Here is a 10862-nt window from a genome sequence, read left to right as displayed (position 1 = left end):
ACAACTCGCCGTTCCTCCGCATGGATGATATAACAGCGGGCGACCAGTTCCAGCGCCATTGTGTCTAAGAGAAACAGAAAGACTCCAGCGGGCAAAAGAGCGCAAAACTTGTATCACTGAGCAGCAGAGAAACATCTCCTGGTCAGATGGAGACAGATTTATGTGCTGATGGAGGTCAGAATTTGGTGCAAGCAGCATGAATCGCTGACCCCTTCCTGTCAGAACATGTCAGCACCGCCATCTAATCTGCGGAGCGGTGTCCCTGCAGGGGGATCTCATCACCTGGTTGATCTCCACCATGATGGATCCCTGCGGATCTGGGGGTCTTCTCTATAATCCACCGCACCCCCAGCCATTCCTCTCGTCCTCCGCCGCTCTGACTTGCAGTCCCGCATGTGGCCAGCAGGGGTCCCCTCAGCCCTTCCGTAGGATGCCGGCACTAAGTGGCTGTCGGCCGCTATTGGTCCGCCGGCTGCTGATGCCTCGGGGTCGCCCCTCTTAAGAGAAGCGCTCGGCACATCGGAGCAGCTGGAGCCGCACGTCCTTCCCAGGTGGAGACCTACCGACCGTCCGCAGCCATGAGCGAGGTAAGTGGCCCCCTTGCTGGATGCTATTTAACTGTTTGCGCCTCTTTCCAACTTCCCCTGCTGCGGATGTTCTCGCCTGCCGCTCGGCTCTGCTACATCTGCCGCGGTCATGGAGGCTCTCCGGGCTTCAGCGCAGGGGGATTCCTGAGGAAGCGGCCGGACCGCGGGGGGCTGATGGCTGCGGGGATCCCACCCATCGGAGGACCAGCTGGGGGGCGGATGGTGGGCGACCCCCGAAACCCCATGGGGTGACCCTGCGAGACAATCGGCGTGGGAGGGGGGGACAGGGTGACACTTGGGAGACAAGACGATGACCCTTGGGGGGGGGGGGGGAGGATCATGACACTTGGGGGAGGGGGGACAAGATGATAGGACTTGAAGGTCGGGATGCCACGCTGACACTGGGGGGGGGGGGGGGGGTAATGACCTTTTTCCCCATAGTGAACCATAGAGTTTACAATACAGACAGCAGTGCATTGTGGGAGATGAAGTAAATGTGAGATTGAGAGATTTCTATAGCTTCTCATCCCTACTTCCCCAGCAGGGAGTTTTTTTCTCCTTTGTTCCTCTCAGCCGTGACTTCTCTCTTTTGGTGCCCCCCTCCCCTCCTTCCCTGGCTGAGGCTTCTCACTTTGCGCCCCCCCCCCCCTTCCCTGGCAGTGACTTCTCTCTTTTGGCGCACCCCCCCCCCTCCCCTCCTTCCCTGGCAGTGACTTCTCTCTTTTGGCGCACCCCCCCCCCTCCCCTCCTTCCCTGGCAGTGACTTCTCTCTTTTGGCGCACCCCCCCCCTCCTCCCCTCCTTCCCTGGCAGTGACTTCTCTCTTTTGGCGCGCCCCCCCCCCCCTCCTTCCCTGGCAGTGACTTCTCTCTTTGGCGCCCTCCCTTCCCCCCTTCCCTGGCTGTGACTTCTCACTTTAGTCCCCCCTTCCCTGGCTGTGACTTCTCACTTTGGTCCCCCACCCCTTCCCTGGCAGTGACTTCTCTCTTTTGGCGCCCCCCCCTCCCCTCCTTCCCTGGCAGTGACTTCTCTCTCTGGCGCCCCCCCTCCTTCCCTGGCTGTGACTTCTCACTTTGGTCCCCCACCCCTTCCCTGGCTGTGACTTCTCACTTTGGTCCCCCACCCCTTCCCTCCTTCCCTGGCTGAGGCTTCTCACTTTGGTCCCCCCTTCCCTGGCCGTGACTTCTCTCTTTTGGCGCCCCCCCCCCCCCCTTCCCTGGCCGAGGCTTCTCACTTTGGTCCCCCCCTTCCCTGGCCGTGACTTCTCTCTTTGGTCCCCCCCTTCCCTGGCCGTGACTTCTCTCTTTGGTCCCCCCCCTTCCCTGGCCGTGACTTCTCTCTTTGGTCCCCCCCCTTCCCTGGCCGTGACTTCTCTCTTTGGTCCCCCCCCTTCCCTGGCCGTGACTTCTCTCTTTGGTCCCCCCCTTCCCTGGCCGTGACTTCTCTCTTTGGTCCCCCCCTTCCCTGGCCGTGACTTCTCTCTTTGGTCCCCCCCTTCCCTGGCCGTGACTTCTCTCTTTGGTCCCCCCCCTTCCCTGGCCGTGACTTCTCTCTTTGGTCCCCCCCCCCTTCCCTGGCTGTGACTTCTCTCTTTGGTCCCCCCCCCCCCTTCCCTGGCTGTGACGTCTCTCTTTGGTTCCCCCCCCCCCTTCCCTGGCTGTGACTTCTCTCTTTGGCCCCCCCCCCCCCCTCCCTGGCTGTGACTTCTCTCTTTGGTCCCCCCCCCCTTCCCTGGCTGTGACTTCTCTCTTTGGTCCCCCCCCCCCCTTCCCTGGCTGTGACTTCTCTCTTTGGTCCCCCCCCCCCCCTTCCCTGGCTGTGACTTCTCTCTTTGGTCCCCCCCCCCTTCCCTGGCTGTGACTTCTCTCTTTGGTCCCCCCCCCCCTTCCCTGGCTGTGACTTCTCTCTTTGGTCCCCCCCCCCCTTCCCTGGCTGTGACTTCTCTCTTTGGTCCCCCCCCCCCTTCCCTGGCTGTGACTTCTCTCTTTGGTCCCCCCCCCCTTCCTGGCTGTGACTTCTCTCTTTGGTCCCCCCCCCCCTTTCCTGGCTGTGACTTCTCTCTTTGGTCCCCCCCCCCCCTTTCCTGGCTGTGACTTCTCTCTTTGGTCCCCCCCCCCCTTTCCTGGCTGTGACTTCTCTCTTTGGTCCCCCCCCCCCTTTCCTGGCTGTGACTTCTCTCTTTGGTCCCCCCCCCCTTTCCTGGCTGTGACTTCTCTCTTTGGTCCCCCCCCCCCCCCCCTTTCCTGGCTGTGACTTCTCTCTTTGGTCCCCCCCCCCCTTTCCTGGCTGTGACTTCTCTCTTTGGTCCCCCCCCCCCCTTTCCTGGCTGTGACTTCTCTCTTTGGTCCCCCCCCCCCTTTCCTGGCTGTGACTTCTCTCTTTGGTCCCCCCCCCCCCTTTCCTGGCTGTGACTTCTCTCTTTGGTCCCCCCCCCCCCTTTCCTGGCTGTGACTTCTCTCTTTGGTCCCCCCCCCCCCTTTCCTGGTCGTGACTTCTCTCTTTGGTCCCCCCCCCCCCTTTCCTGGTCGTGACTTCTCTCTTCGCCGCCCCCCCCCCCCCCCCCCCGGCAGTGACTTCTCTCTGGCGCCCCCCCCTCCCCCTCCTTCCCTGACTGAGGCTTCTCTCTTTGGTCCCCCCTTCCCTGGCTGAGGCTTCTCTCTTTGGTCCCCCCTTCCCTGGCTGAGGCTTCTCTCTTTGGTCCCCCCTTCCCTGGCTGTGGCTTCTCTCTTTGGTCCCCCCTTCCCTGGCTGTGGCTTCTCTCTTTGGTCCCCCCTTCCCTGGCTGTGGCTTCTTTCTTTGGTCCCCCCTTCCCTGGCTGTGGCTTCTCTCTTTGGTCCCCCCTTCCCTGGCTGTGGCTTCTCTCTTTGGTCCCCCCTTCCCTGGCTGTGGCTTCTCTCTTTGGTCCCCCCTTCCCTGGCTGTGGCTTCTCTCTTTGGTCCCCCCTTCCCTGGCTGTGGCTTCTCTCTTTGGTCCCCCCTTCCCTGGCTGTGGCTTCTCTCTTTGGTCCCCCCTTCCCTGGCCGTGGCTTCTCTCTTTGGTCCCCCCTTCCCTGCCGTGGCTTCTCTCTTTGGTCCCCCCTTCCCTGGCCGTGGCTTCTCTCTTTGGTCCCCCCTTCCCTGGCCGTGACTTTTTTTCTCTTTGATTCCCGTTCTCCCCACGCCCCAGCAGTGAATTCTCTCTTTGATTCCCGTCCCCCCCTGGCAGTGACTTCTCTCTGACTCCTGTCCCCCCCCCCCCTCCCTGGCAGTGACTTCTCTCTTTGGCTCCTGCCCCCCCCCCCCCCCCTCCCTGGCAGTGACTTCTCTCTTTGGCTCCTGCCCCCCCCCCCCTCCCACCCCATCGATCTTTTAAGGATTCCCCATCCAAATTATGTTTTGATTGTAGAAGTTTCTCTATTCAAACTGATTCCAGTGATTTTTCCATAAATTTCACTTAATGCCCCCCCCCCCCCCCTCCCCCTTCTCTGGCCAGAGTTTTTGGCTTGAATGTCCTTTGCAGGCGGAGCGATGATCAGTGCGGCGCCCCCTCCTGACGGTGACAGGATGACGGCCGGCCGCTGCACCGTTTTCTGGGTAGTTCTGGCGGCCTCATTAAGGCTCAGCGCTCCGTTCTCTCAGCCGTCTCCGGCATTGATCTGCAGCAGCCGCTGATGCATCACCACCCCGCGTCTTATGGGGAATCGATCTGACAGTCAGCCGCCAGACAGAAAAGGGGGATCTGAGATCTCTGCGGGCGCCAACTGCTCCCCCAACGATAACCTGATTATGGGACCCCCAGCGATCGCTTTTGTGGGGGCTGACAGCTTTCAGTTACTCTGCAGCACCTCCGCAGGCGGCATGAAGAATTACATGCTACTGAAATCAATGGGCTGGCGGTGTAACGCATGGCCATTGTTGGTCCTGCAGGGTATGCTGGGAGTTGTAGTTCTGTATGGCCACTCTCTCTACCCTGAAGAGGCGACTGACTCTGAATCCCAGAACCAGATAACGGAAAACGTACAGCAAAATACGGCGTGCGCACGCTGCGAAGCATCATTGTGCCCTGCCTGGCACATAACCTTGTGTGACGTGGGGGATGGGCTCCATTCACGCGGGCAGAGAATATTGCGCGGATGCGGGATTCCTTTAGAATGCTCTGCATCATTTCGGTGAAATTGCGCAAGTCTTTAAAGGTCCCCATAGAACAACGGCGCGGCGTTCCGGGGGACCTCACCGCAGCGCCCCTGTGAATAGGCCCTTAAGGCGCCTTCAGACCGGCGATCGGGATGTTGCCGCGCGAATGGGAATGAAACATCGAAAATCATTGGTTTCCTAATTCTGCGCGTTCACTCACTTTTGTATCACATGAAAATTGCGTGATTTTATCGCAAGTGTGAAGGCGGCCCGACGGCGCAATTATACCGCAAAGGAAAAGGCGTGGGGCGAATGAGGAGTAGGGAGGGTGGGGCGTACACGTGACTGGTCGCCTCCAGGGGCCCCGTAGAGGCACGGAGCCTCGTCACATGACTGGCCGCCTCCAGGGGCCCCGTAGATGGAACATAGAATGGTAGAGGTGGAAGGGTCCTCTGGGGTCGTCGGGTCCTCCAGGGTCATCGGGCCCCCCCCCCCCCCCGCGCTCAGTGCAGGATCACTAGATCATCCTAGATGAACATGTGTATGTTGCGTCCCCCCACAGTCCCGTACGCGGCGGCGGACGCTCTCACCGCCGCTCGTCTTGCTCCGCCCTCTTCCCGAAATGTTTGTCGGATTTCTTCACACGAGTGATTTGTTTTTCCTCGCTGTATTTTTGGGTTTTCGCTTGTACGCCTCGCCCCTGGTTTACAGCGGGACCACGAGAGGCGTGGCGCTCGCCCGTGTGACGAGTATTCGGCGCGGCTGTCATGGCCTGGTGTATGCGGGTGAACGCTGGTTGTTCCGCCAGTTGCTGATGGTAGATCCTGGCAGGGGCTCAGGAGCTGCCGTGCCTCCTCTGGGGGGCGCTGGTGTGAGGCGAGGCCCCTCCATTATGTGCCTGCAGGCTCTTTCACCTATGTGTACACAAAGCTGTCCGGAGGGCCATCCGTCTTCTGCCTCGCTAATCCTAACAAAGCCTTAAAAGCGGTGCATGAATGGAACGTCCGGCCCGCGGGCCGCCTCCCGCCGCGGCATCCCAAGACAAATGTGGCCTTGAAGTGACATCTTCCGTGCCGCTAGTCTCCGCCCATCACAGTATTTCTCTCGCCTTCTCTATCAGAACAGATGAAGCAGAGCTGAACATGTTCTCTAGTGCCAAACCACAACCTGATCTGCTCCACTAATCCAAGAACTCGCTCCAACTGCCCCCCCCCCCCCCCAGCAGTCCGGCGCGGTCAGGTGAGAGGGTCACACAGGAGACCCCAGAAACCATCAGATGCCCCCCAGTGTAGAGCTGACGACGGGATGTCACCAGGTGTAGAGCTGACGACGGGATGTCACCAGGTGTAGAGCTGACGACGGGATGTCACCAGGTGTAGAGCTGACGACGGGATGTCACCAGGTGTAGAGCTGACGACGGGATGTCACCAGGTGTAGAGCTGACGACGGGATGTCACCAGGTGTAGAGCTGACGATGGGGTCTGGTGGAGGGATGTCACCAGGTGTAGAGCTGACGATGGGGTCTGGTGGAGGGATGTCACCAGGTGTAGAGCTGACGACGGGATCTGGTGGGGGGATGTCACCAGGTGTAGAGCTGACGACGGGGTCTGGTGGGGGGATGTCACCAGGTGTAGAGCTGACGATGGGGTCTGGTGGAGGGATGTCACCAGGTGTAGGTCTGGTGGGGGGATGTCACCAGGTGTAGAGCTGACGATGGGGTCTGGTGGAGGGATGTCACCAGGTGTAGGTCTGGTGGGGGGATGTCACCAGGTGTAGAGCTGACGATGGCGTCTGGTGGAGGGATGTCACCAGGTGTAGGTCTGGTGGGGGGATGTCACCAGGTGTAGAGCTGACGATGGGGTCTGGTGGAGGGATGTCACCAGGTGTAGGTCTGGTGGGGGGATGTCACCAGGTGTAGAGCTGACAACGGGGTCTGGTGGAGGGATGTCACCAGGGGTAGAGCTGACAACGGGATGTCACCAGGTGTAGAGCTGACAACGGGATCTGGTGGGGGGATGTCACCAGGTGTAGAGCTGACGATGGGGTCTGGTGGAGGGATGTCACCAGGTGTAGGTCTGGTGGAGGGATGTCACCAGGTGTAGAGCTGACAACGGGGTCTGGTGGAGGGATGTCACCAGGTGTAGAGCTGACAACGGGGTCTGGTGGAGGGATGTCACCAGGGGTAGAGCTGACAACGGGGTCTGGTGGGGGGATGTCAACAAGTGTAGAGCTGACAATGGGGTCTGGTGGGGGGATGTCACCAGGTGTAGAGCTGACAACGGGGGTCTGGTGGGGCAGGGATGTCACCCGGTGTAGAGCTGACGATGGGGTCTGGTTTGGGGGATGTCACCAGGTGTAGAGCTGACATCGGGGTCTGGTGGAGGGATGTCACCAGGTGTAGAGCTGACAACGGGGTCTGGTGGAGGGATGTCACCAGGTGTAGAGCTGACAACGGGGTCTGGTGGAGGGATGTCAACAAGTGTAGAGCTGACAATGAGGTCTGGTGGAGGGATGTCAACAAGTGTAGAGCTGACAATGGGGTCTGGTGGGGGGATGTCACCAGGTGTAGGGCTGACAACAGGGTCTGGTGGTGGGATGTCACCAGGTGTAGGGCTGACAACGGGGTCTGGTGGGGGGATGTCACCAGGTGTAGGGCTGACAACGGGGTCTGGTGGGGGGATGTCACCAGGTGTAGAGCTGACATCGGGGTCTGGTGGTGGGATGTCACCAGGTGTAGAGCTGACAACGAGGTCTGGTGGGGGGATGTCACCAGGTGTAGAGCTGACGATGGGGTCTGGTGGGGGGATGTCGCCAACCAATGAGTACAGACATCGCAGCTTCTGGACCTTCCAGAATCCACTGTTTGCCATGTTATTGGGAGATGGAGGGCATCTGATGTTTGTGGTGCCGCCACGTTCTGTGAGACCTCGCAAACTAACAGAACATCGACAACGAAGCCTTGTAGGAGCTGTGAAGATGTAACACCCATCTGCCTTCGCTCAGGGGGTCTCACAGGCCATTGGACCATCCATTAGTACCAGAACCCTCCGTAGAGAACCATATGTGAAGGCTTACCGTGGATGAGCGGCTGCACACAACATCCCAGCAGTGAATGCACAGCGGCGCCTGCGATGGTGCTTGGAGCGACGGACTGTAAGTGAGTGGAAGCAAGTGTTGTGGATGAACCACCATACACCATCATCCGATCAGATGGTGGCACTTGGGTATGGTGGTTGCCTGTAGAGCGGATTCTACGTGACGGCATCATCCCAACAGTGAGGTTTGGAGAAGGTTCTCTTATGGTGTTGGTGGAGCCATCAGCTCGTCCTTCTTGGCATTGCCCCCCCCCCCCCCCCTGCGCCCACCCATCCCCCAACATCAACTGAACCCCAAGTAAACCTTCCTGCCACTTTGTCCTCATTGGATTGAACGGCCATTAATCGTCTCTGCGGGGAGCCAGTAGGGGGCGGCGTGGCTGACACTGTGAATTCCGCCTCCGGATTCCCGCAGATTCCCCAAGGAATCCCAATCAAAAAACGTTTGCAGACGGATTTTAAATCTGCGACGGGGAAACGACCCCTGACTCCTCCCGGGGATCCCGTTGGGTTTACCACAGTTGTAGGGGGTTCCCCGTGTAGATGCTCTGCGGACTTCCCCGCGAGGGCAGGTGGACGCGCCGCGCTGAGCTTTCGATTTGTGCTACAGATCTTGATTCCAGATGGATGTGGATTTAGGAGGGGAATCTGCGTGCGGCGCTGCAGATGATCCCCAGCGGAGGCCACACAGGGGCAGAGAACGCCTGCGGCGGCGCTGTGGATGATCCCCAGCGGAGGCCACTAGGGGGTAGAGAACGCCTGCGGCGGCGCTGTGGATGATCCCCAGCGGAGGCCACTAGGGGGTAGAGAACGCCTGCAGCGGCGCTGTGGCTGATCCCCAGCGGAGGCCACACGGGTAGAGAACGGCGGCGCTGCAGATGATCCCCAGCGGAGGCCACCAAGGCGCAGCTCACACCGGGGTCCGCGCTGCAGTCATAATTCCGTCTGTTCCGTTTTTTTGGGGTTTTTTTTTCCCATTAGGTTATTAAAAAGCACGAAGCCAACAGAAAGCGAGCAGCCGGCCTCCGTTCTGCCAGTTCGCCGCCGCTCTGCGCTATTTGTTCTGTTAAAGACCGGAAACCTAATGGCGAGTTAGAAATGGAACGGATTACCTCTGCTTCATAAAAGATCACAGATGGAATTCCAACAGCAGCGCCGCGGGTGATAGCTGCGCCTTAGTGGCCTCCGCTGGGGATCACCTGCAGCACGGGCGTGAGCTGCGCCTTAGTGGCCTCCGCTGGGGATCATCTGCAGCGCCGCCGTGGGCGTGAGCTGCGCCTTAGTGGCCTCCGCTGGGGATCATCTGCAGCGCCGCCGTGGGCGTGAGCTGCGCCTTAGTGGCCTCCGCTGGGGACCATCTGCAGCGCCGCCGTGGGCGTGAGCTGCGCCTTAGTGGCCTCCGCTGGGGATCATCTGCAGCGCGGCGTGAGCTGCGCCTTAGTGGCCTCCGCTGGGGATCACCTGCAGCGCCGCCATGGGCGTGAGCTGCGCCTTAGTGGCCTCCGCTGGGGATCATCTGCAGCGCGGGTGTGAGCTGCGCCTTAGTGGCCTCCGCTGGGGATCATCTGCAGCGCGGGCGTGAGCTGCGCCTTAGTGGCCTCCGCTGGGGATCACCTGCAGCGCGGGCGTGAGCTGCGCCTTAGTGGCCTCCGCTGGGGATCATCTGCAGCGCCGCCGCGGGCGATAGCTGCGCCTTAGTGGCCTCCGCTGGGGATCATCTGCAGCGCCGCCGTGGGCGTGAGCTGCGCCTTAGTGGCCTCCGCTGGGGATCATCTGCAGCGCGGCGTGAGCTGCGCCTTAGTGGCCTCCGCTGGGGATCACCTGCAGCGCCGCCATGGGCGTGAGCTGCGCCTTAGTGGCCTCCGCTGGGGATCATCTGCAGCGCGGGCGTGAGCTGCGCCTTAGTGGCCTCCGCTGGGGATCATCTGCAGCGCGGGCGTGAGCTGCGCCTTAGTGGCCTCCGCTGGGGATCACCTGCAGCGTGGGCGTGAGCTGCGCCTTAGTGGCCTCCGCTGGGGATCACCTGCAGCGCGGGCGTGAGCTGCGCCTTAGTGGCCTCCGCTGGGGATCATCTGCAGCGCGGGCGTGAGCTGCGCCTTAGTGGCCTCCGCTGGGGATCATCTGCAGCGCGGGCGTGAGCTGCGCCTTAGTGGCCTCCGCTGGGGATCATCTGCAGCGCGGGCGTGAGCTGCGCCTTAGTGGCCTCTGCTGGGGATCATCTGCAGCGCCGCGGGCGATAGCTGCGCCTTAGTGGCCTCCGCTGGGGATCATCTGCAGCGCCGCCGTGGGCGTGAGCTGCGCCTTAGTGGCCTCCGCTGGGGATCATCTGCAGCGCCGCCGTGGGCGTGAGCTGCGCCTTAGTGGCCTCCGCTGGGGATCACCTGCAGCGCGGGCGTGAGCTGCGCCTTAGTGGCCTCTGCTGGGGATCACCTGCAGCGTGGGCGTGAGCTGCGCCTTAGTGGCCTCCGCTGGGGATCATCTGCAGCGCCGCCGTGGGCGTGAGCTGCACCTTAGTGGCCTCCGCTGGGGATCATCTGCAGCGCCGCCGTGGGCGTGAGCTGCACCTTAGTGGCCTCCGCTGGGGATCACCTGCAGCGTGGGCGTGAGCTGCGCCTTAGTGGCCTCCGCTGGGGATCACCTGCAGCGTGGACGTGAGCTGCGCCTTAGTGGCCTCCGCTGATATCTATGTATCTGTATTGCGCCGTAGACGCGCCTCTCTATCACTTATTACGGTTTTCCAGCCTGTCCGTAACAAAACGCCCATCAGTGATTTTTGGATGCCACCCAGAAAAAAGAAAGCCTTAGTGCGGTGCCCGCTGTCACGGTCGGCGGTTCTGCGGCGCGACGTTAATGGTCACCAGCCTATCTGCATTGCTTCTCCTCGGTGTCCCGTTTGCCAGTTGACCAGCGCTACAACGATGCAGCGTGGAGTCCGGAGATCTAGCGCCACCGAGAGGATGGAGGTTGCGTATAAGAATTGGCGCGGCCATAGGTTGCTGTCCTTTAGTCGCCGTTCGCACGCGGACTGCTGCACATGGTCACACGGCTTCAGCACATTTGCGCTGTTTA

At 61.0% G+C, this 10862-nt stretch overlaps 1 protein-coding gene across 1 annotated transcript in view; it reads left to right on the top strand.

Annotated features, from left to right (window-relative positions):
• Positions 1–431: 431 nt before the first annotated feature.
• PCP4 (Purkinje cell protein 4) overlaps positions 432–10862 on the top strand; it is a 41177-nt gene continuing 30746 nt past the window's right edge. The window contains exon 1 of the mRNA XM_066598516.1: positions 432–587. Coding sequence (XP_066454613.1) covers positions 579–587 — 9 coding nt within the window. The 5' untranslated portion in view covers positions 432–578. The remainder of the gene's footprint in view (positions 588–10862) is intronic.

This window comes from Eleutherodactylus coqui, chromosome 4 (genome assembly GCF_035609145.1).
Source record: "Eleutherodactylus coqui strain aEleCoq1 chromosome 4, aEleCoq1.hap1, whole genome shotgun sequence".
Lineage (NCBI taxonomy): Eukaryota > Metazoa > Chordata > Amphibia > Anura > Eleutherodactylidae > Eleutherodactylus > Eleutherodactylus coqui.
Note: the sequence above shows the minus strand (reverse complement) of the source record. Positions and strands in the feature narration are given on the sequence as shown.